General features: G+C 45.4%; 1 protein-coding gene across 6 annotated transcripts in view; it reads right to left on the bottom strand.

Annotated features, from left to right (window-relative positions):
• Positions 1–24,224, bottom strand: part of ARHGEF4 (Rho guanine nucleotide exchange factor 4) — a 253,138-nt gene that overhangs the window by 14,437 nt on the left and 214,477 nt on the right. For 2 of the 6 annotated variants that reach the window (XM_027588386.1, XM_027588388.1), the window contains exon 5: positions 10,759–10,931. In XM_027588386.1, coding sequence (XP_027444187.1) covers positions 10,759–10,931 — 173 coding nt within the window. Of the gene's footprint in view, positions 1–3,889; positions 4,152–9,161; positions 9,191–10,758; positions 10,932–24,224 lie in introns of those variants that run through there. The other 4 variants (XM_027588387.1, XM_027588389.2, XM_035726479.1 and 1 more) reach the window with 3 other exon arrangements.

Genomic DNA, 24,224 nt, shown 5'->3' with positions numbered 1-24,224 from the left:
GGGAGAAGGGGCTTACTCCCTCCCACTGGCTTTCTGTGGACTTGCATTACCTGTGAGGTCACCTGGCAAGCACCAGCGCCACTCCTCCTAGGTACGGGGTGGGGTGGGGTGGGGGGGCGCCCATCCATCACAGTAGCTAGATCTGGTTTGCCGTGTTTTTCCGAACACTTGCGGAACCAGGCTCATGGCCCTCCCCCCACCACCCCAACCTGCACTAGCTGAGCAGCACCTAGCCTCAGACTTCTAGGTCCCAAGGCCCACAGGATCCTCAGCTTTAATTATTCCAATCTCTTTACTTTATTCCCTAGCTCTAGGAGAGGTAGGTACATCTTGCAGCTGCTATCTCTGTAATAGATACCTCAGGATTGTTCTTGTGCACTTGGTTATGGGGTCAGGCACTTTATATCTGGCTCACAAGTCTTTATAGTAATTTCTCTCTGCTGAAATAATTTGGTGTGTTTCCTTCCTCCCACATGGTCATGAACCTTACATCAGGAGGGATGCTCCCCTGCCCTGAGGGGCAGGGAGATAGGACTCCCTCCCTCCCCCATACCCCAGGCAGCCCTTGTGCTTAGAGCTCCATTTGCTGTTGGGCTGATGCCTGCTTTCCTGTAATGTGGGCTCAGTTTCTGCTCTATGAATAATGAATGGCTCTGGGGCTTAGGACAAGAGGAGGGGTTGGTTGGGGGCTATACAAGATGTGAGATCCAGGGGCACCTGGGTGGCTCAGTCGTTAAGCGTCTGCCTTTGGCTCAGGTCATGATCCCAGGGTCCTGGGATCGAGTCCCGCATCAGGCTCCCTGCTCAGCGGAAAGCCTGCTTCTCCCTCTCCCACTCCCCCTGCTTGTGTTCCCTCTCTAGCTGTGTCTCTCTCTGTCAAATAAATAAATAAATCTTTAAAAAAAAAAAAAGAGGTGAGGTCCACGTCTGCTGGGACCAAGTGTTGGCTCTGCAGGGTGGCTCTTTGGCAGTAAAGGCCTCAGAGCATCAACCAGTCAGGCCCTTTGCAACCAACTATTTCCTCCTCTGAACTGCTTGCCTCTGCTCCCACTCGTGCGTGTGAATCCTTCCTTGGCTTCAGGTCCAATGGGGCCTTCTCTGGGTACTCCCAGCACAGTGTGTGTGCTGTTCCTCAGACTGAAATAGGAGCCAGAACAGGGCTGCAACAGGACTGTCTGGATCTCCTGCTGAGAGTTCCAGTAGCTAAGGGGTCTCCCCCAGGCCCTGAATGGGCAGGGTGAAAGGTGGGGTAGGCCACCTGGATACCAGAGCCCACTCAGGCTGGAACCTTCCTCCAGGGTAGGGCCTGAGCAAGCACATTCAGAAACCTCCAGTTCGTGTTTTCTGGGGATAAAACCTGCTTCAAACACTGATGAAACCACTCCTCCGAATGATCTACAGCCGATGTGTATACCTATTCTCCCATGCAAAGCCATTCAGGGTCTGCAGGTTCCTGGTGCCCACCCAGGGGCCCTGGACACCAAGCAGTGGGTTATTCCTGGGGGGCTGCATGCCTCTTCAAGGGACCGTTGAACTCAGCCCAGCTAAAAAAGACCTACTACAGGCATGTCCTCTTCTGCAGGAAGGCCTGGCCCCCAGGATCAAGACCTCCTGTCTGCAATCCGAACAAAATGAGGCAAGAGGACTCAGAGAGGCCACATGAAGGTGCCTGCTATACCTAGGGAGCAGGCACTAGATTAGGCAGCCCAGAGCAGGCACGCTCCACACAAGCAGGCTACCACCTCTAGCCTTGGAGGATCTTGCCTGAAGACAAGGAAGAAGCAGACTACTCAAGGGTGGGGTGGGTGAGCCATGTGGGCTGCAGGTGAATGTCCTCTTTCAGGGACAGTGATCACAGGTGAGCAGATACATCAGGACAGAAGATGTGTGTGACCAAGGGTGAGTGTGAGCATAAGGACAGAGGGTGTGTATGACCTCAGGCAAGTGTGTGCGTCACAATGGAGGGAATGTGTGACTACAGGCTATCTGGGTAGTTTTGATCCTTGAGAGGTGCATGTCCTGAGACTCCCTCTTCCTGCACAAACCCCGACATGCACCTGCCAACACACATTTATACACTCGCTACGGGGATGCTACACTCTGATCACCTGAGAACAGTATGCCACACTGCAGGTGAATGCCGTCCACCCTCAGTTCACACCAGCTGCACATGCAGGTCTCCAGGACAGCGTGGAAGCTGCCTTTCACTGTTGGAGCCCAGGCAGGGAGGACGTAATGCAGACATACTCCACACAGCCCCACTTCCCGCCATTTCCCTGCCCAGGTCGTTCCCTACTAATATTATCCAGATCAGGTGTCTCCTCCTAACCCCGGGTTCTCTCAAATGAGCCCTGAGCAAAGCCCCTCTTGTATGGGCCAGTGCCTCCTCCCGCCGCTTTCCTCTGCCAGCCTTGCAGAGAGCGGGGATCCTACACAGGTGGTTTCCTCTATAGCTGCAGAGGTAGGGCTTCCCAGAGAGACCATGGTTCCTGACACCTTTATGGACAAGCCCCGACACCTGCCTTGTCCAGTCAGCCATAAGCCCTTTTTGGTAATGGGGGTGGCCACCTTTGTCACTTCCTTGTCCCAGTGCCTTGCTGTGCACAGAAGGTACTCGACAGACATATAGCCATGAGTAATTCCCCCGATCTCCCTGTGCTTTGGTCCCTACTGACGCCCACAGTAACCATGGGCTCTCCCTGGGCCACTAAGCTCCTCTATAGATCTGCAAATGTGAGGCACTCTGTCAAGTTATAGCAATGACATTAACCATTTATGTGATGTCACCAAGATAAAATGTAGCTCTAAGAGGTCAGAGAGGCATTCTACCTCCGACAGCCCAGAGGCCACGAGGGCCCACACTGGATGGGTTTCTGGGCAGAGGCCCTTCCTGATGCTCTGTCTGAGGTGCAGCTGCATGGAAGCCCAGATTTAAGTCCAGCAGGCTGAGGGGCAAGGGTTGCAGGCTCTTTCTTGGCCTGGCAGTGGGGAGCAGAAGCTGGTTCTGAGACATGGAATATTTATGTGGAGGCAGTTGGGGAACTGTCCCCATGGAGGGACAGGGGCAGGATCCACTCCTGTACCCCAGAGATTTTGATAGGCTTCAGGAAGCCAGGCCTTGCGTCAGAGTTCCCCCTGATGAGCACCCACTACCTTTCCCACCCTGTCCCATCTCCTGTCTCTCACATATGCAGGATGGTGGAGGATTCCAATCAGATAGTCTGGGAAGGAATGTGGCTCAGCTTCTTTGGGCCCCTGTACAGCAGGGGACAGAGGGTATTCAGAATGCCACCTTCCAGGGGGTGCAGGAGGGGCTCTGCCTGTAGTGGGGGCACGCTGACTGAGACCACTAAGACCTAAAATGGGAAAAGCAACTGCAGATGACATGTGAAGAGGAGCCCACTCATCTTCCCAGACATTTTTCAACCCACACAGAAACGCATGTCCAGTTCCGCTCACACGGCAGTCACATGTACTGTTTCCAGACAACCATAGACAGCCGTGGCCACAGCTGCATCCGCATCCTCAGCTACACAGAGAGACGCGCCATTTTAGACACACGCACGCGCGCGCACACACACACACACACACACCACGGCACAAAGGACAGATGGAAAGACCCTGTGGCACAAGTGTCATTAGGCCCCGAGTCACCTGCGGGGCCGCATCCCCAGGGGGGCGCACACACACAGACCGGGCCTTGGCACATGGGGCTGGCAGGGGAGGCCTCCCCTGGTGGCGTCCGGTGCGGGGCTCACGGGGGCCAGACGGAACCAGCCGCCGCACCTCGGGCCACTGCGGGCTGCGAGCCGCGGCGGGCACCGAGGAGGACGGGGCTGAGAGGGAAGACGCGCGGCGGCCGCAGGAGCCCAGCGCCGGCGCCACTCACCCCTGCGCGGTTTCCCGCGGCGCCCTGCCCGGGCGGTCAGCGGAAGGCCAGCAGGAATATCAGCACGACGTTGATGAGGACCAGGAGCGCCAGCACGCCGAAGACCACCACGCGCTGGGCGCCGGGGGGCAGGTTGCAGCGCAGCAAGGCGCGCAGGGCGCTCCCGGGCGCCGCGGGGCGTCGCCGGGACTGCGGGGCCCTGGCCATGGCGCCCGGCCTCCCGGCTCCGTGCGGCCGAGAGATGCCGCTGCGATAGGGCGAGAGCGGGGCGGCCGGGAGCGCCCGGAGGGGGGCGGAGCCGCCTGCGCTCGCCGGGCCCGGGGCTTCTCCCGCTCAGCCCGCGACGTGCGCGCCGCGTCTCTCAGGTCCCGCAGCCCTATAGCAACGGAGCGGCTGCAGGGGCGGGGGAGCCAGGGCGGGAGGGGTGAGGAGGCTTGGACTTGCGCAGCGCTCTGCCCTGGGCGCTTCCCGGGGTGTGTGTCCGGGGGACCTCAACGCCCCCTCGGCGGTTCTGGCCCACGCTCGGGGCGGGGGTGGGAGGAGGCGCTCGGCGGGGGGGGGCGCTGCGGGCCTTCGCAGGTACTGGCGCACCGCGGCCGTGGGGATGGGCCAGCGGTTCTGATTCCTAACACCAAGAGCTGTCTTGGCCTCCACTTCAGAGGAGTAAATGCGGCTCTGAAAGGTCCGGTAATTTGCTCACTCAAAATCTCATGGGTATACAGGGATGGTGGAATCAGGATTTGAACTCAGGACAGACTGACGTGATCCACATCGAGGTGCTCCCTTCAGGTCCTGACTCAGGACCTCTCCTTACTGACCCATCAGAGCAGCGTTTTGTTCCTTTGGGAAAGCAGCTGGCTTCTTCAGCTGCTATTCCCCGCCTCCTCCCAGATTTACTGAAGTATAAGTGACAAATAAAAATTGTATATACTTATACTTAAGGTGTACAATTTGGTGTTTTGAAACAGGTATACATTGTGAAATAATCACCACAATCAGGCTAGTTACCATATCTATCACCTCACACAGTTACCATTTGTGTGTCTATGTGTGGTGACAACTCTTAAGATCTATCCTCTAAGCACCTTTCAAGTGCACAACACAGTATTGTTAACTATGGTCACCATGCTGCAGGTTAGATCTCTAGAACTTATTCATCTTGCAGACACTTTGTATCCCTTTGTCTGACATTTCCTCATTTCTCCCTCCCCCGACTCCAGGCAATCATTGTTCTCCTCTCTGCTTCTATGAGTTTGACTTTTAGCTTATAAATATGAGTAAGATCATGCATTTTTCGTCTTTCTGTGTCTGGCTTATTTCACTTAGCATAATATCCTCCAGGTTCATCCATGATGTCACAAATGGTGGACTTTCCTTTTTTTAAGGCTGAATAATATTCTGTGGTATATGCACCACATTTTCCTTGTCCGTTTCATTCATTCATCAGTGGGCACTTAGGTTGCTTCCATGTCTTTACTACTCTGCATAATGCTGCAGTGAAGATGGGAATGCAGATATCTCTTTGAGATCCTGATCTCATTTCTTTTGGAACACCCAGAAATCCTTTACTCCACGTTGTCACCAACACTATTCCTTTGTCTTTTTAATAATAGGCATTCTAAGACATGTGAAGTGATACCTCATTGTGGTTTTGATTTGCATTTCCTTGATGATTAACAATGTTGAACAATATATCTGTCCATATATCTGTTGGCCATTTGTGTATCTGAGAAATGTCTATTCAGGTGCTTTGTCCATTTTTAAAATGAGTTATTGGGTTTTTTTGCTATTGAGTTGTATGTTACTTACATATTTTTGATATTAATCCTTTATCAGATATACGGTTTGCAAATATATTCTCTCATTCCGCAGGTTGCCTTTTCACTCTGGTGACGGTTTCCTTCACTGTACAGAAGCTTATAGTTTGGTGTAGTCCCACTTAACCTATTTTGCTTTTGTTACCTGTGCTTTTGGTATCATATCCAAGAAACCATTGCCCAGACCAGTGTCAAGAAGCTTTTCCCTATTTTCTTCTAGTAGTTTTATGGTTTCAGGTTTTTGCTTTAAGTCTTTAATCCATTTTGAGTTGATTTTTGTGTATATTGTGAGGTAAGGGCCCAGTTTCATTCTTCTGCATGTGGTTCAGCAGCTTTTTAAAAAAATCCTATGTCAGGGGCACCTGGGTGGCTCAGTCGGTTGGGCGTCTGCCTTCGGCTCAAGTCATGATCCCAGGGTTCTGGGTTCAAGCCCCACGTTGCCCTGCTCAGCGGGGAGTCTGCTTCTTCCTTTCTCTCTGCCCCTTCCTCTGCTGGTGCTCGTGCATGCTCTCTCTCAAATAAATAAAATCTTAAAAAAAAAAACCCCAAACCCCATGTCAGCTATGCAGGAGTTTCCACTGTCTTCCAGACAGAGGCTGCAAACTTAACACTGTAAGGATTGAAGCTCATGTGCAGGAGTCTGTCAGTCCATCCACAACAGCGAGCTCTGTCACAGTCACCATGCCATCAGAAGGATGTAGCTGAGGGGGCCGAGGAGACTTAAAAGCAGGTCAGAAGTGAATAGAGATTTCCAGGCTCCGTGTTCAACACTGTGCCTCCTGGGGCACGAGTCATGGAATATGTGCAGAGGTGGGTGTTCACATGTGGGTGACTTTGTTTCTGTATGTTCAGGTTTCCATGTGTGGGTCAGTACCACATGCATGTGAGTGAGTACAGATGCGTGCACCAAGGACACCCCCATCCTGCTGAACATCCTAAGCAAATGCTGGGATGTGTGTGCCAGGGGAGGGTCAGGACTATGTCCAGAGAGGCTGGCTGCCTTCCTCAGATCTGAAGGTTCAACTTAGTCCCATTTGTCTGGTTGTGGGGTAAAAGTCTTCTTTCTGTATCTCTTCAGTTCTTCAGGGAACTAGGCTCAAGACTTGCTCCCTCAAGCTCTCAGAAGGATGGTGAGGGAACAGAAGGCATCAAAAGGCTCCTTGCCACCCCAAATCCCGGGACTCCTCTGGTAAGACTGTGTGACATGCCCTCTGGTAGGGTGTGGCTCAAAAGCCCTGACTTTGGGCCAGATGTTTTATTGTGCCCCTGTGCTTCCAGAGCCATTGGACACCAAGGAAGAAGGGACAGGAAGAAGTTCTGGGAATCCGCTCATCCGCACAGTGCTGAGGACTCTACCTGCCGCTTACTGGCCCCAGGGGCGTGTTTTAAGGCTTCATCCAAGGCCCAGTTCTGGGGTCAGACCTCCCCTGTAGCTGACCAGCCTGGGGCAGAAGAACCTCTGACCCTCTGAACCTGGGCTGGGACCAAAAACTAAGAACTAAGAGGTGTCCTCTGCCCTGCCTGAAAAGAGAACAACGTCTTGCAAAGATACCTCCTCCTTTCAGCCCTCAACTCCAGAAAATATGCTTGGGCTAAGGATACCCTCAGGCCTGACTACAGGGATAACTGCCCAGCCTAGCAGGGCTTGCTCAGAGCCTTGCGAGGCAGGGAGAGGCTGGGAAGAGGGGGAGGAATCAGGCAGACGGGCCCAGGCCTGGGTCACGGGACAAGGCACTAGACGGGGCAATGCTGAAGAAAGAAAGGGATACTTCTAGGTACGGAAGTGAACTCCTGTAGCAGCGCCTGGACAAGCATGAGGTGCAAGGCACGCGTGAGATGCAGGGAACACAGAATGAACGTGATGCTGTGTCCTTTCTCACTCTTGTCAGGGCACATACATGCCCTGCCTCCCTCCGGCCCCGATAGTCCTGAATCCCAGGGCCTGGGATATTACCGGACACAAATGAAATACTCAGTGGATATGTCACAGACATGCAACACACACATCCACACACCACACTCAGACCCTTCTTGTGCATGCAGGTATGGGCACATGCACTCACTTCTTCTGTACCCAGAATACAAAAATGCTTCACTGTTCTCCCCTGTGTCTACTGCTCTTTGGGCCAGATGGTTTGAGCTCCCTTCTGCTTGGAAATTGAGATGTGGTCTCTCTTTCTGAAGTCAATACAAATAAGAAAGTGTCACAATTTAGAACATGATACATGTGTCTAAAAAATACAAGTGAATGTGTGATTTTAGAGCAAGATAAATATTCTTTAGTATGGACTTTTCTTTGACATCTGTTGCTTCTACAATCTCTAAGTATGATACACACATTGACCCTAGCAAACCTTCTTGCATGCATGTGAGCCAGCAGTGAGTGCTAGAGGGTTCAGGGAATGCACAGTGGGACTGTTGGAAGGCCAAGTGAACTAGCCTGTTATTGGAGAATCACCTTTTATAGCTCTCAGTTTCTGATAAAGTGGGTCTATTTAATGCTGCCAAAAAATCATAATGGGTGCCTGCCTTTCCTGAGTTCCTTATACACCCATATAAGTGACCCTCCTATAGCTCCCCGTGGGACTCAGGTGCCATATCCACCCCACAAGAGGAGACTGAGGCCCTGAGGAGAGAATGGCTTGACACATGTCCCCAGCTAGCCAGTGGCAGGATGGGGGGAAGACGCAGGGCTGTCAGCCTACAAACCCAGGCCCTGTCCTTTATGCTATACTGCCCTGAAAGGGATCTAGAAGTGCAGGTGGGTGTCATAAAGGCGAGCAGCCTGGTGGACCCTGACCACGTCAGGAGCCCAGCCTCCAAATGGCATGAGCTTGCTGCATCCCTGGAGAGGGGCTCCTCGGTCTGGCTGCCCTCCTCCGGGATGTGACACGTCCTTCCCCGCGGAGGCACATCCAGGAAAGACAAGTACCCTGGAAAGCACTGAGTTCTCTAACGTTACCAACGTTACCACCCTGTCTACTCAGGAGCCCCACATACCAAGAAAGACCTTCGAACTGAATAGGAAATAAATTCTCTAAGCGGCCAAAAGAGGTGATATCCAATTCATAATCTAAATTACCTTCATTTCCCTCAAAAAGGTGCCCTCTGCCAGAGCCTAGTTGTTCTTTTAGAGTAGTCCTGGCTCTTGGCTTCCCTCATCCAAAGCATCTTAGAATGAAAAACTTGTCAAGGGCTGGGGCGCCTGGGTGGCTCAGTTGTTAAGCGTCTGCCTTCGGCTCAGGTCATGATCCCAGGGTTCTGGGATCGAGCCCCGCATCGGGCTCCCTGCTCCACGGGAAGCCTGCTTCTCCCTCTCCCACTCCCCCTGCTTGTGTTCCCTCTCTCGCTGTCTGTCTCTCTCTCTCTCTCTGTCAAATGAATAAAAATTAAAAAAAAAAAATCTTAAAAAAAAAAGAAAAACTTGTCAAGGGCCTCAGAAGGCACCTCCTCACCAGCAGCACAATGCGACGGACCAGAATTTCACCATCAGGTAGGACACACGCAGCTATGGAAAACAGATACAAGAACTCTGACAATGCAGCACTGATGGTCACACAGCTTTTCAGAGTCCCTAAAAGCTGTGAGTATTTCCTCTTTGTTATCGTTCTCATTGCTGGAAATTTACCAAGAACCCACCACATGCCGGGGTATTTACATTATTTCAGTCAGTCTTCAGGTAACCTCATGGCCATCCTATTTTACAGTTAAGTAAACCAGCGTTCAGAGGGTTTACCTGCTCAGAGCTCCACGCCTGGCCCAGGGCAGGGAGGAACTCCCATGCAGGTCTGGCAGGCCCCAACACTCAGATTCTATCCCCTGCACCATGCTGCTCCCCACCAGGGCTGGGGCCCAAGACTGAGGAGGGCAGCCTGAGACTTTCAAGGAAAAGCAAACCATTATCTGTGAATTCGGCTTGAGATGACATAATTTTAGGACATCTTCCATTCAAAATAGCTGATGAGAAGTACTTAAAGAAAGACTTTGTGTATTGGAAAAATCAACTTACTTGGATATGTGCTATTTAACACACCATGGATTTTGAATAAAGCATTATTTAATGACTTTTAAATCATTATTCAGATCCGGGTCTGAGAGAAGAGTTCATCCACCATCTAGTTTGTACCCATCTGTCGAGTAGGTAATGAGGACGGCATACTCCTTGAGGGCTTCTGAGAATCCTACCAGCCCATTCATTCACACTGTTCATAAATTGACCCCCTCCTGAGGTGCTGCAAGATCCTGGGTGGTCAGATTCTGGTTTTGATGAGGCAGAAATACATAGTAGCTTATGACCAGAAAGAGAATGTGGTGTAATGGATGTGAGTTATGAACCACATTATGTTTAGGGCTCCCCTACCCGCCGAATTAAGTAAAAAAGAAGAGGGGGAGAAAATAGGAGTACAAATGAGAAAAAGAGAGGAGTCAAGGTCTCAAAATGTCTCTGTCCTTGGAGAATGCAAAAGGAGTCCTTGGTATGGGAAGCAGTTTTGCCTGGAGGAAGTATGTCACTAATTTCTTCTGTTTAGGTAAGAATAGCCAACAAACAAACAAACTTGTACACAGTTGTCATAGCAACCAGAAAGCTTTTTGAGCTCTTGGAGAAAATAGGAGAGAAATCAATTTTCACTTGCCTTGCTTCCCATCCTGCCCAGACAACTTCTTGAAGGGACAGGGGGCTAAGCCCTGGCCTCCATTCTGCCAAGCAGACCTTGTTTGATCCAGGATGGCTTACAGGGGCTATTATGGGGAAGGACAGATCAGCATTCTTTCATTGTAGGTCCTGGGTCATGCCTGCCATTCTGGGTTCCCTGTAGGCCATGAAGGCAGAGCGGCAGGTCCTGTATTTGGGGAAGCTCTGCTGGTGGACCCCACGTCCTTAAGTGAGAGCCACAGGCTGAAACGGTGCTGTGTACACGTGGGGGCCACTGCCATCTGCTTGGAACACAGAGACTGTGGACATCTAGGCCTGTGCGAGCATGCTGGACTCACCCTGACATCCAGGCCATCTGTCCCAGCCCCATCCCTTCACCCATGCAGCCTTGACCCTACCTCATTGATGGCTAGCTGCTCACCACCCCCTCCAGGGTGGCTGTAGTGGTGGCTGGAGCTGTGCATGTCCTCATACAGGTCCTCCTCACTTCCCGCCTCATCAGCACGGATGGCTGTGTCCAGAACTCCATCAGGGATAGCTGGAAGGAGAGACACCAGCTGGCAAAGAGAAGCTGAGGAAGGGGGACAGGCAGAGCAGGAGATGAACCTTTTCAGGATAAATGCTCCTTCTTTGAGAGGAGGGAGAAGACCTGGGAACTAGTTTCTCAAACCAGTTTTGCTGCAAAAACATGGTCTGGTTGAAAGAGTGCACAGGTTGACATTCACCCCATCGCTGTTAATCACCTACCATTCAATCCCCACCACCTCCCTAAGAAAGGAAACAGAAATATCTGCTGGAGCATGACGTTCAAGAGTCCCCTCCAGCTGAATTCAATTCAAAGCCATCTACCAATGTGCCAGGTATGGGAGAAGGCCCTTAAGAATAATGCTAACAATTTATTATGAAATATATATGTATCCAAAGAAATATACAGTATATACATTTAAGTATAGTTTGGAAATTAATAAAATGAATTCCATAGTACTTACTCTGCTTAAGAAAAATACCAGAATCTTAGAATTCAACCACCTGCATGCCCTACTCCAACTGCATTCCCCTCTCTTTCCTTTAGAGCTATCCATTATTTCTATAAATCCCACCCATGCTGTGTTTTAGCATTTATTTCTGTTGAGTCTTGCATGGTTTGACCTTATATAAATGGGACCATCCAGTAGCATTTCTGCTTTGGCTGGCTTTTTTTTTTTTACTCAACTGCTTGTGTAGCTGTGATTGATTCATTCTCACTGATGCACAGTCTTACATTTTATGAACATGTCAAATTTTACATATCCATTGCACTGCTGGAGAGCAGTGGGTGCTTTTCTGTGTTGCTGCTGGTATGAATGATGGTACTGCAAACATACCTACACACCTCCTGGGCACATGTTCCACAGTTTCCCCTTGGACAGTGGTTCTCAACCTCTTTCTCATTACTGCCCCCTTAAGAGCCTCTTATACATTGTTTTCCTAATCATCCCAATGAAACTTTAATACCACAAATATACTGTATATTTGTTATATTCCGTGGCTCTTTAGAAGGCCACAGATCATTGTCATGCCTAAGATTTTTGCCCTCTTTGGCAAAATCATTACCCCTGGTGTGAATTGATGCTCTAGGGTGGGTAGGACCCAGGTGTTGCATCCCTGGGTCCTAGGTATGCCAAACTGTTTCCCAAAACTATTCTACCACTTAACATTTCCGACAGTGGGGCACCTGGGTAGCTCAGCTGGTTGAGTGTCTGACTCTTGAATTCAGCTCAGGTCATGATCTTGGGGTCATGAGATGGAGTCCTACCTCAGGCTCTACACTCTGCATGGAGTCTGCTTAAGACTCCCTTTCCCTCTCCCCCTGCCCTTGTCCCCCACGTGCACACACACACTCTCTCTCTCTCTCTCTCTCTAAAAAAAAAAAAAAAAAGCCTTGCAACAGTATGTATGAATGTTCCCACCACACCACATCCTAGCCAGCTCCAAAGACTGGCATTGTCAGACACTGTTGACAGGCTGATGGGTATGGAATGGAATCTTACTGTGGTTTGAATTTACATTTCTCTGATCGTTATGATCACTAATGAGGCAAACACCTTGTCTATGTTTATGGGTCATTGGTATTTCCTTTAATGTGAAAAATCTATGTCTATTGAGCTACTGGTCTTTAATATAATCAATAATGTAAAAAAAAATATTTCTATGTATGTGTATATATACATACACTGCCCCAATTCTGCATACTAAATCTTTGTCGCCCACTTGTATCACAAGTATAATCTCCCACTTTGTAGCTTGTCCCTTCTCTTTAAGATGCTTTTGATGGACAGAAGTTCTTAATTTTCATATAGGCAAATTTATCAATCATGTCCTGTGTGGTTTATAATTTTTGTGCTTAGGAAACTCTTCCCTACCTCAAAGTTGCCAAGATACTCTTCTATGTTATCCTTCAATGTTTTATAGTTTTTCTTTTGACATTAAGTTTTTATTGCACTTGGGAATGCTTTTTGTGTATTGTGTAGGTTGAAATCTGTAGTATTATGATTTATAATAAATTTTATATTTGGTCTTTGACCCTTTCCAGGCACAGAGCTCCTAAAACTCTTGGGATGTTCTGTGATAAGAGTGATAAAGATTTCTTTTGTTATGTTAATGATGACTTTTGGAAAGCCCCTAGTCTGCCCCCCAACCCACCTCTAGGGAGGGGAGAAGGTCTGGACCAATAGCCAGTGGCCAATGATTTAGTCAATCATGCCTACATAGTGAAGCCTCCATAAAAACCCTAAGGACAGTGTTTGGAGAGCTTTTTGGTTGGTGAACACATGGAGATTTGGGGAGAGTGGTGCACCTGGAGAGGGCATGGAAGCTCTGTGACCCTTCCTGCATACCTTGCCTGGGACTCTCTTCCATCTGGTTGTTCCTGAGTTCTATCCTTTTGTAATAAATTGGTAATCTAGTCAGTAAAATGTTTCTCTGAGTTCTGTGAGCCGCTCTAGCAAATTAATGAAACCCAAGGTGGGAATTTATTGGAACCTCCCATTTATAGCCTGTGGATCAGAAACACCTTGGGCTTGTGACTAGTGCCTGAAGTGGGAGAACAATGGCAGTCTTGTAGGACTGAGCCCTTGACCTGTGGAATCTGATGCTATCTCCAGGTGGAGAGTGTGAGAATTGAGAGCTGAATTGTAGGACACCTTGCTGGTGTCTGAGAAATTGCGTGGTGATGGGAACACACATGAGAATGGGATCCACAACCTTTAGAATCCAATTTCATTTTTTTCTGTAAGGATAAGCAATTTTCTCAGCACCATTTATAGAATAGACAGTTCTTTCCTATGAATCCACAATGTCTGCTCTGGCCTTAAATCCAGTTCTGGACTCTATTCTTGTGGGAGGCAGAGTAATGGGCTCCAAAAGATGTCAAAGTCCTAATCCCTGGAGCCCACAAATATGTTATTTTACATGACAAAGAGGAATTAAGATTGAAGATGGAATTAAGTCTGCAAATCAGCTGACATCAAAATGGGATTATCCTACATTCCCTGGGTGAGCCAAACATAGGTGAAAATATTAACTTTGAAGACTCATCTCAAGCAGTACCTCCTCTGTGAAAGTCTTCTCTAACATCATCACTCCAAGGACTGACATCGGTTTCTATCTCACTCCTAAGGAGCGTTGTACAGACAATGGTCATGGCACTTATCATACATCCCCTATACATTGCACTGTCTGACCGTCTCCCCAAAGGCAGTAACCATGCCTTATTCATTGATGTAGACTTCAGTGGGTGTTAAAGAAATGAATGAGTAAAGAGATGGATGGGAGCATGGTGGACAGAGGAACGACTGAACAGATGAATAAAAAAATGGAAAGATGAGTAAGTGAATGTAGGAAGGCCTGGAGGATGATGGCAAGTAATGGAAGGCAGAGCCTTTGAGGCCTGGCAGAGCCAATGCCTGGAATACAGCTAAAGCTTCGTGCATGTGGCTAAATATGGACATAGAAGCATGGGACTTGATGAGAGAAGCACTCTGTCCCTGGAACTGGAACTGACTGGAGAAGCCCTCTGCTCTAGCCTGGCAGTAATTGTCTGAGCCCTGCCCCTGACCCACGCAGTCAAGCGTCCCAAGGAACCCTCATCATTTTTATTTCATTTCTGTTTTTAAACTGTTATTATGGAAAGTTCTAAATAAGTACAAAGGGAGAGAATGAATCTTGTACATCCATTATCCAGCTTCAGCAATTCTCAACATGGGGGTGATTTTGTTTCATCATCCATATCCCCTCCACCTCCAGATCCTAGATATGACATAATTTCATCTGTAAAAACCATAGTATATATTTATAAGAGATGAGGACTTGGTCTTTATAAAAAGTCACTGCAATACACATCTAAAACAGACTATAATCCATCAGAGGTTGTCTTAGTAGCATACCTTCTCCTCTAGGGCATTAAAAAAACTTTTTAGGGGCATCTGGGTGGCACAGTTGGTTAAGTGACTGACTTTTGGTTTTTTGCTTGGGTCGTGATCTCAAGGTCGTGAGACTGAGTCCTGTGTGGAGCTTTGCACTCAGTGCAGAGTCTGCTTGGGATTCTCTCTCCCTCCCTCTGCCCCTCCCCCTGTCTAAAATAAATAGATAAATCTTAAAAAAAAAAACCTTTTTATTTTGAAATAACTGTAGAGTATAGGGAATTGTAACTGTAGTGCAGAGGTCCTGTGTACCCTTCACCCAGTGGTTATAGCTTATGAGATTCTAATATAATATCACAGACAGGAAAATGACTTTGGTACAATGTGTGTTTATGGTTCTACATCATTTTATCATCTGTGTAGATTTGTGTAACCACCACAGCAACTAGTATGTAAGCTTTGGAGGATAGCTTTTTCACTCAGCCAAATGCCCTTGAGATCCGTCCAAGTTGTTTGTATTTATACCTCATTCTTTTTGTTGCTTACTAGTAGTCCATGCAATGGATATACAAGTTTGTTCAACCATTCAACCCACTGACAGACATCCAAGTGATTTCTAATGAAAGTACTATGAACATTTGTGTACAGGTTTTTGGATGGATCTAAATATTCATTTCTCTGGAATAAATGCAATTGCCCAGGGGTATAATTGCTGGGTCATATGGCAATTGAATGTTCAGTTTTCTAAAAAACTGCCAAACTATTTTCTAGAGCAATTGTACCAATTTACATTCTCACACTCAACAATGTGTGTTTCTCAGAATCCTTACCTGCATTTGGTATTGTCACAATTTTATATATATTTTTAAAGATTTATTCATTTATTTGAGAGAGAGAGAGAGAGCAACAGTGGGGGGGAGAGGCAGAAGGAGAGGAAGAGAGAGAATCTCAAGTAGACTCCCTGCTAAGCTCTTAGCTCCCAAAGCAGGGCTTGATCATGACCTGAGCTGAAACCAAGAGTTGCACGCTCAACTGACTGAGCCACCCAGGTGCCCCTGTTAACAATTTTATATTTTAGACATTTTGATAGGTGTACAGTGATAATTGGATCATGGTCTTAATTTGCATTTCCCAAAGGGCAAGTGTTATTGAACATGTGCTTATTTGTCATCCATGTATCTTTTCTGGTGAAGTATTTCTTCATTTATTTTTGCCCCTTTTCTAATTAGATCGTTATTATTTTGGTTTGAAAAATTTTTTTAATTTTTAAATTTTAATTTTTTTTAAGATTTTATTTCTTTATTTGACAGAGAGGTATATAGCGAGAGAGGGAACACAAGCAGGGGGAGTGGGAGAGGGAGAAGCAGGCTTCCTGCTGAGCAGGTAGCCTCATGCAGGGCTTGATCCCCGGACCCTGGGATCATGACCTGATCTGAAGACAGACGCTTAACGACTGAGCCACCCAGGTGCCCTGTACTTTTTTATCCTCTTAACAAGGGTTTTCATGAGCAAAAATTTAAAATTTTTATAAAGTTCAATTTATTTATTTTTCCTTTTATGGGTAATGCCTTTGGAATCATGTCTAAGAACTCATCACCAAACCCTAGTTCCCAAAAGATTTTCACTAATGTTTTCTCCTGAAAGCCTTATAGTTTTACCTTTTACATGTAAATCTATGATCCATTTTGTGTTTTTTTTTTCTTTTTTTCTTTTCTTTTTTGGTCAACTGTTGTACTGTAGATAAATTAGATGATATAGACAAATTCTTAGGAACACACATCTACCAAGAATGACTCAAAAAGAAACAGAAAATCTGAATATACCTAAAATTAGTAAGGAGATTTGAAGCAGTAGTCAAAAACTACCCAACAAAATAAAGCCCAAGATTAGATGGCTTCACTAGTGAATCTACTAAACATGTGAATAAGAATTGGCATCAATCTTTCTCATGCTCTTCCAAAAACTGAATAAGAGAGAATACTTCCTAACTAATTAAAGCCACACAAAACACAAGAAAACTACAGACAAATATCCTTTATGAACATAGATGCAAAAATCCTCAACAAAGGATTAGTAAGCTGAATTCAGTAAGTAAACTATTAGTAAACTGAATTCAATGGCATATCAAAAGGATTATATATCTTTACCTACTAGGATTTATTTTTGGAATACAAGAATGGTTCAGCATATGAAAACTGTTCAATGCAATATATAACATTAATAGAATGAAGGGGAAAAAAAACTACATTGTCATCTCAATTGATGCAGAGAAAGCATTGACAAAATTCAACACCCTTTCATGATAAAAAATACTCAGCAAACTAGGAAAAAAAAGGAATGTCCTCAACATGATAAAGGCCACATGTGAAAAAGCCGTAGCTAATATACTCAATGATGAGAAACTGAAAGCTCTTCCTCTAAGATGAGGAATAAGACAAGGATGCCCACTTTCACCACTTCTATTCAAAACAGTATTGGAGGTCCTAGCCAGAGCAATTAAGCAAGAAAAAGGGGGAAAAAAAGGCATCTAAAATGGAAAGGAAGAAGTAAAGTTATTTTTGTTCAGAGATGCCATGATCTCACATGCAGAAAACCCTGAAGAATCCACAATAAATCATTAAGGCTAATAAATAAATTCAGCAAAGTTGCAGAGTACAAATCGACACATAAGAATCAGTTTTATTTCTATACACTTGCAGTGAACAATTTGAAAAGGAAAAATAATTTAATTGCAATATAGTCATATTGGAAATAATAAAAATACTTAGGAATGTTTAACCGAGGCAAAAAATGTGTACATTGAAAATTACAAAACCTGCTGCAAGATATTATAGAAAACTTGATAAATGGAAAGACATTCCATGTTCATGAAATGGTAGATTTAATACTGTTAGGATGACATTACTACCCAAAGTAATCTACAGGTTCAATGTAACCCCCATCAAAATCCCAATGGCATTTTTACAGAAAAAGAAAAATTTATCCTAAAATTCATATGGAATCTAAAGGTACCCTGAATAGCCAAAATTATCTTGAAACAAAAACCCCCAAATTAAGTTGGAAGACTCACATTTCCTGATTTCAAAACTTACTACAAAGCTACAGTAATCAAAACTGTAATATTATCCTAAGGATAGACATGTAGACCAGTAGAATAAAATAAAGATCCCAGAGATAAACTGTCATACATATCATCATTTGATTTTTGACAAAGATGCCAAGATAGTCAGTGGGGGAAAAGACAGTCTTTTCAACAAATAGTGTTGGAAAACTAGATATCTGCATTCAAAAGAATGAAGCTGGATCCTTACCTTACACCATATACTCAAAATGGATCAAAGACCTAAACATAAGAATGAAAACTGAAAACTATAAGACTCTTAGAAGAAAACAGAGGAAAGGCTTTATGACATTGGATGGGGAAATGGTTTCTTGCATATGACACCAAAAGTATGGGCAACAACAACAAAAAAATAAATAAACTGGAATACATCAAAATTTGAAAGTATTATGCATCAACGGATAGTTTCAAGACAGTGAAAAGGCAGCCCACAGAATGGGAGAAAATAATTGCAAATCATGTATCTGCTACAATTCAAGGACAAGAACAACAACAAACTGAATGAAAAATAGGCAAAGGTCTCGAAGAGGTATTTCTTCAAAGAAGATAGAAAAATGGCCAATCAACACATAAAAGGATGCTCAATATCACTGATGATTAGGAAAATACAAATCAAAACCACAGTGATATACCACGTCACACCCTTTAGGATAGCTATTATTATTATTTTTTTATTATTATGTTATGTTAATCACCATACATTACATCATTAGTTTTTGATGTAGGGTTCCATGATTCATTGTTTGTGCATAACACCCAGTGCTCCACGCAGAATGTGCCCTCTTTAATACCCATCACCAGGCTAACCCATCCCCCCCGACCCCCTCCCCTCTAGAACCCTCAGTTTGTTTCTCAGAGTCCATCGTCTCTCATGGTTCGTCTCCCCCCCACCCCCGATTTCTCCCTCCTTCATTCTTCCCTTTAGGATAGGCTATTATTAAAACAAACACCAAAAACCAAAAACAAGGCAATAACAAGCACTGAGGAGGACTGGAGGGCCTAGGACCCTCAGGCGCTGCTGCCAGGAACATCAACAGTGAAGCTGCTGGAAAACAGTCTGGCCGGTCCTCAGAAAGGAAAATACAGAATTACCGTATGATTTAGAAATTCCACTTCAAGAGAAGTGAAATCAGGGAATCAAAAAGATACTTGTAGGGCACCTGGGTGGGTCAGTTGGTTAACTGACTGCCTTTGGCTCAGGTCATGATCCTGGAGTCCCGGGATCGAGTCCCACATCGGGCTCCCTGCTCGGCGGGGAGTCTGCTTCTCCCTCTGACCCTCTTCCCTCTCGTGCTCTCTATCTCTCATTCTCTCTCTCTCAAATAAATAAATAAAATCTTAAAAAAAAGATACTTGTACACCAATATTCATAGTAGCATTATTTACAATAGCCCAAAGTTGGAAACAACTCAAAAGTCCATCAACAGATAAATGGATAAACAAAATGCGGTATATACGTACAATGGAATTTTATTCAGCCATAAAAAGGAACAAAGTTCTATTTCATGCTACAACATGGATGAACTTTGAAAACACTATGCTAAGTGAAATGAGCCAGGCACAAAGGACACACACTGTATGATTCCATTTCTATAAGGTACCTAGAACAGGCAAATTCTTAGTGACAGAAAATAGATTAGAGGTTACCAGGGTCTGTAGAAATAGGGGAACAGGAGTTATAGCTTATACAGAGTTTCCATTTAGGGTGATAAAGCTTGGTAATATATAGTGGTGGTGATGGTTGCACATGTGAAAATAATGAATGCCACTGAATTATCCAGTTAAAATGGTAAATTTTTAAGTATATATTTATCACAATTTAAAAAACAAATAATATATACCAAAAACCACTGAATTTTACACTTTAAGTGGGTAAGTTGTATGGTATGTGGATTATATCTCAATAAAGCTGTTTAAAACACTGGTTGGCTATACCTGCTTGGACCTATTTCTGAATTCTCTGTTCTGTTCTAATAATCTATTTGTTTATTCCTCCAATACCATACAGTCTGTACTACACAGTTTTCTGTAGCTACATAATTTTTGAAATTTGGTAGCGTAGTTGTTCTTCCAACTTTATCCCTCTTTTTCAGAATTGTTTTAGCTATACTCATTCCTTTGTCTTTTGTATACATTTTAGAATAATCTTGTCTATAGTTATAAACTATAGCCATAGTTGCTGGGATTTGATAAAAATTGCATTAAAACTGTAGATCAATTTGGAGATAATAGACATCTTTACAAAACTGTTGAGTCCTCCAGTTTGTGAACATGAAATATCTCTCCATAATTTAGATTTTCTTTGATTTCTTTCAGCACTGCATTATTTTAAATCAAATCCCAGACATCATATAATTTAATCTATAAATACAATAAAATATGTCTTAAAAGATACAGCCTCTCTCTCTCTCTCTGCTATCCTTCTTCTCCGGGGAATTTAAAAATCAGTGGTCTTGGGAGAAATAAAATAGATTCCTTGTAAGAGTCACTACTTTCCTTGGCTTTTTTCCTAGCTGGGGTCTCAGCAGCTCACAGAATGATTGCTCACCTAGCAAACTTAGACCAGGGAGAAAAGAAAAGCACATTTCAATGTGAGTGCCTCAATATTTTTACTCATCATCTAATATTCCAGCTTCCATCACAGGGTCTGGTCCAGAAGTAGTGTTTGCATTAAAGGAAAAGGGGTGGTGAATTCCTGGGGGTGAGTGGAGGCCATAGTGGGAGAATGACCCCAGGACTAAAGTTAGTAAATCCAGGCCCTGGCTGGTCTGTGCAAATGGCCAGGGGCAGAGTCAATAACTTGCCCTCTGAGAGGTGGTCCAAACTCCTTCCTTACAAAGCAAGGCCAATGGAAGATTCACATGCAGTTAGCTTATATGAAGGCATTAAAGGGTGGAGCAAGGGCTCTATGAGCGTCTTTGGATGAGTAGATACATGACCACAACATGGCCTGGTCAACACAAAGTCAGTCTTGACTTCAGATTTTTAATTTGCATGTAGGAAGACAAGTCAGCAGTCTGATCCATTCTGAGATTCTAACTATTTGGAGCACAGCTAAGAATTTTGGATTCTAGACAAAAGGTCAGCAAGGCCCTTTTACCTCTGATGAACAGCACCCAGACAATTCTTTGTGTCCACTTACAAGGAAAAGCCGTGGCTGAGCCAATGAAGGGAGACAGTCCCTGGGGATCTTTTCTGTGCTGCCCTAGAACCCTAGAAATTAGTGGTTCTCAAAGTATGGTCCTCAGACCAGCAGCATTTCTTGGGAATTAGTTTCTGGGGTCCCTCCCCAGACCTCTGGGGTGGGACCCATCAGGTTGTGTTTAACAGCCCTCCAGGTGATGCTGGTACAGAGCTGAAAGTCTGAGATTACTGCTCTCAGTCAAGAGTCCTTAACAAAGTGACTTAGTAACTCCTAGGAAATTTCTGCTTCAGCAGATCCAGGTAATACAGTCTTTGGGGGTGGTCTCGGGGCCCTTTTAGAAAACTCTAAAGAGCTTGGCACATAGTTGCAGAGTAGAAACAGGAATTTCAGAATGTCAGAGCATCTGGAGGGGTGCACGCAGCCTCGGCTATTGCCCCAGCACCAACTACCCAGGGGCTTCCATTTATTCCATCTATGCATGTATTTCTTTCTTTCTGTGAACTCACTCAAAAGGACTTAGCGCCCATTGTGTGTGTACCACCAGGTACACTCTGGGTTCTGAGGATGTGGTGTGAAGAAAACAGACACATCCCCTGCTCTCGTGGGGATCAGGGTCTGGCAGGAAACACAGGAATTAAATGGTGACAGGTGGCAGGGCTGTGAAGTGGCAAGCATAGGAGACTCTGGCCAAGCCTGAGACATCCTAGACACCTCGAGGTAGAAGTGACCTGTGGGGAGATGAGAAGGGGTGGCAAAGAGTATTCCAGGCAATGGGGGTGGCATCAGGCCCCAGAAGCAAGAAGGTGGGGTTGTCCAAGGACATGGAAGAGTCTCAGAATTCCAGGAATAGAGAAAGGGCAAAGAGAAGGAAGAGGCGAGGTCTGATGGTCACTTCCTGGGAAGGACAGCTGGTGCAAACACTGTTGTCCTAGACAGCCCCTTGCGGAGCAACTAGAGTAAATTCTCAGGGCTGTCACCTATGGGCTTCTTACTACATCCTAGTGATACACACAGGGAAGGTTAACTTGTGTATCTTGTTCTAAAGATGAGGAACTGGGGGTCCAGAGAGGTTAAAGTTCCTTTAGAAAAATCACCCAGCTAGCAAGGAGTCCAAGCTCAGACACCAGCCAGATCTCTGAGCTGCTTTCACCAGACTGAGTTTGTTTACATTTCTTTCTTTTCTTCTGCATGTGCTGATGGCAAGTCAGACAAGCGTCTGTGAGGTCTGTGCTTACTGCTAGAGGAGCCCACAGGACAGGTAGAGTCCACCCAATCATTAGTAACCTATCAGTGGCCCTGCATCGATCACCTCGAAGCTGTAACCAGGTACAGTAGCCACTTCCTGCCCCGTGCTCTGAGGCCAGGTCTGGGGAGTCAGGAGTGCGGACCTGGGGTGGTGAGGGGAGACGGTGGGTATCCTCCCAGGGGCCAGACCCCACTGGTCTGGGTGCCAGACTGCCTCCTGACATGACTAGTTTCTCCTCATGCGTTATTTGCTCATGAGTTGGAATCTGCCTTCTGCCCTAAATCTTGTCCAGCTTCCAGGTTAAAAACATTATTTTTTCACTAAATAGGCTTATTTGTTAAAAGTTTTAGCTTTATAGAACAATTGAGTAGATAGTACAGAGTCCCTATATTCCCCACACCCAGTTTCCCTAATTATTAAGATCTTAAGCTACTTTTGTTACAATGAATGAGCCAATACTGATACATTATTATTAACTGAAGTCCATACTCTCCTCAGTGTTTCCTCAGTGCTTCCTTAATATCCTTTTTCTGGGGCACTTGGGTGGTTCAGATGGTTAAGCGTCTGCCTTCGGCTCAGGTCATGATCCCAGGGTCCTGGGATCGAGTCCTGCATCAGGCTCCCTGCTCCTTGGGAGCCTGCTTCTCCCTCTGCCTCTCTCTCTCTCTGTCTCTCATGAATAAATAAATAAAATCTTTAAAAAAATATATCCTTTTTCTGTTCCAGGATCCCATATCACACTTAGTGATCTCCTCAGCTCAAGATTTTTTATTCAGGTTGTACAAAGGCTCACTTATTCAAGCTTCTGAGAGCTTTGTCCATTTGGTAAATAAAACTTTATGGCTTCTATAACACCAACCCTGAATCCCCTCCATCCCACAAGGCCCACATGCAGGGTTTTCTCACAGGAAAGACTTTGAACTTCTTTTGTCCCTACTAGTCTTCCTGTCCTCTTATTGCTGGGAGCAAATAGCTTTTTCTGAGCATTTCCAGAGTGCCGACTGTTTTACACATCAGATTCAAGCTGCCTTAGGAGACAGGTATTATTAGACACATCACCCAGATAAAAAGGCTCCGAGAGCTTAAGATGCTTGCTTGTCTCACAGAGAGCCAGCAGCAAAGGCAGGACTAAAGGTTGTTCATTTGTATGTCTTCTTTGGAGAAATGTCTGTTCATGTCTTCTGCCCATTTCTTGACTGGGTGTGTTGTTTTTTGGGGGTGTTGAGTTTGATAAGTTCTTTATAGATTTTGGATTCTAGCCTTTTATCTGATAGGAGATTTGCAAATATCTTCTCCCATTCTGTCAATTGTCTTTTAGTTTTGTTGACTGTTTCTTTTGCTGTGCAAAAACCTTTTATCTTGATGAAGTCCCAATAGTTCATTTTTGCTTTTGTTTCTCTTGTCTTTGGAGATATGTTTAGCTATATATGCAATAGAATATTACTCAGCCATAAAAAAGAACGAAATCTTGCCATTTGCAATGACATGGATGGAACTAGAGGGTATTATGCTGAGCAAAATAAGTCAATCAGAGAAAGACAAATACCATATGATTTCACTCATATGTGCAATTTAAGAAACAAAACAGATGAACATAGGGCCAGGCAAGGAAAAATAAAATAAGATGAAAACAGAGAGGGAGGTAAACCATAAAAGCCTCTTAACTATAGGAAACAAACTGAGGGTTGCTGAAGGGGAGGTGGGTGGGGGGGATGGGGTACCTGGGTGATGGGCATTAAGGAGGGCAACTGAAATTCTGAGTATTTATCCAAAAGAAATAAAATCAGGATCTTGAAGACATATTAGCATTCTCATGTTCATTTCAGCACTGTTCACAATAGCCAAAATGTGGAAACAAGTTAAATGTCCATCAAAGAAGAATGGATAAAGACGATGTGGTACATACATACAATGGAATGTGGTTCAGTATTAAAAAAGAAGGAAATTTTGCA

Source organism: Zalophus californianus, chromosome 3, assembly GCF_009762305.2.
Source record: "Zalophus californianus isolate mZalCal1 chromosome 3, mZalCal1.pri.v2, whole genome shotgun sequence".
Classification (NCBI taxonomy): Eukaryota; Metazoa; Chordata; class Mammalia; order Carnivora; family Otariidae; genus Zalophus; species Zalophus californianus.
Note: the sequence above shows the minus strand (reverse complement) of the source record. Positions and strands in the feature narration are given on the sequence as shown.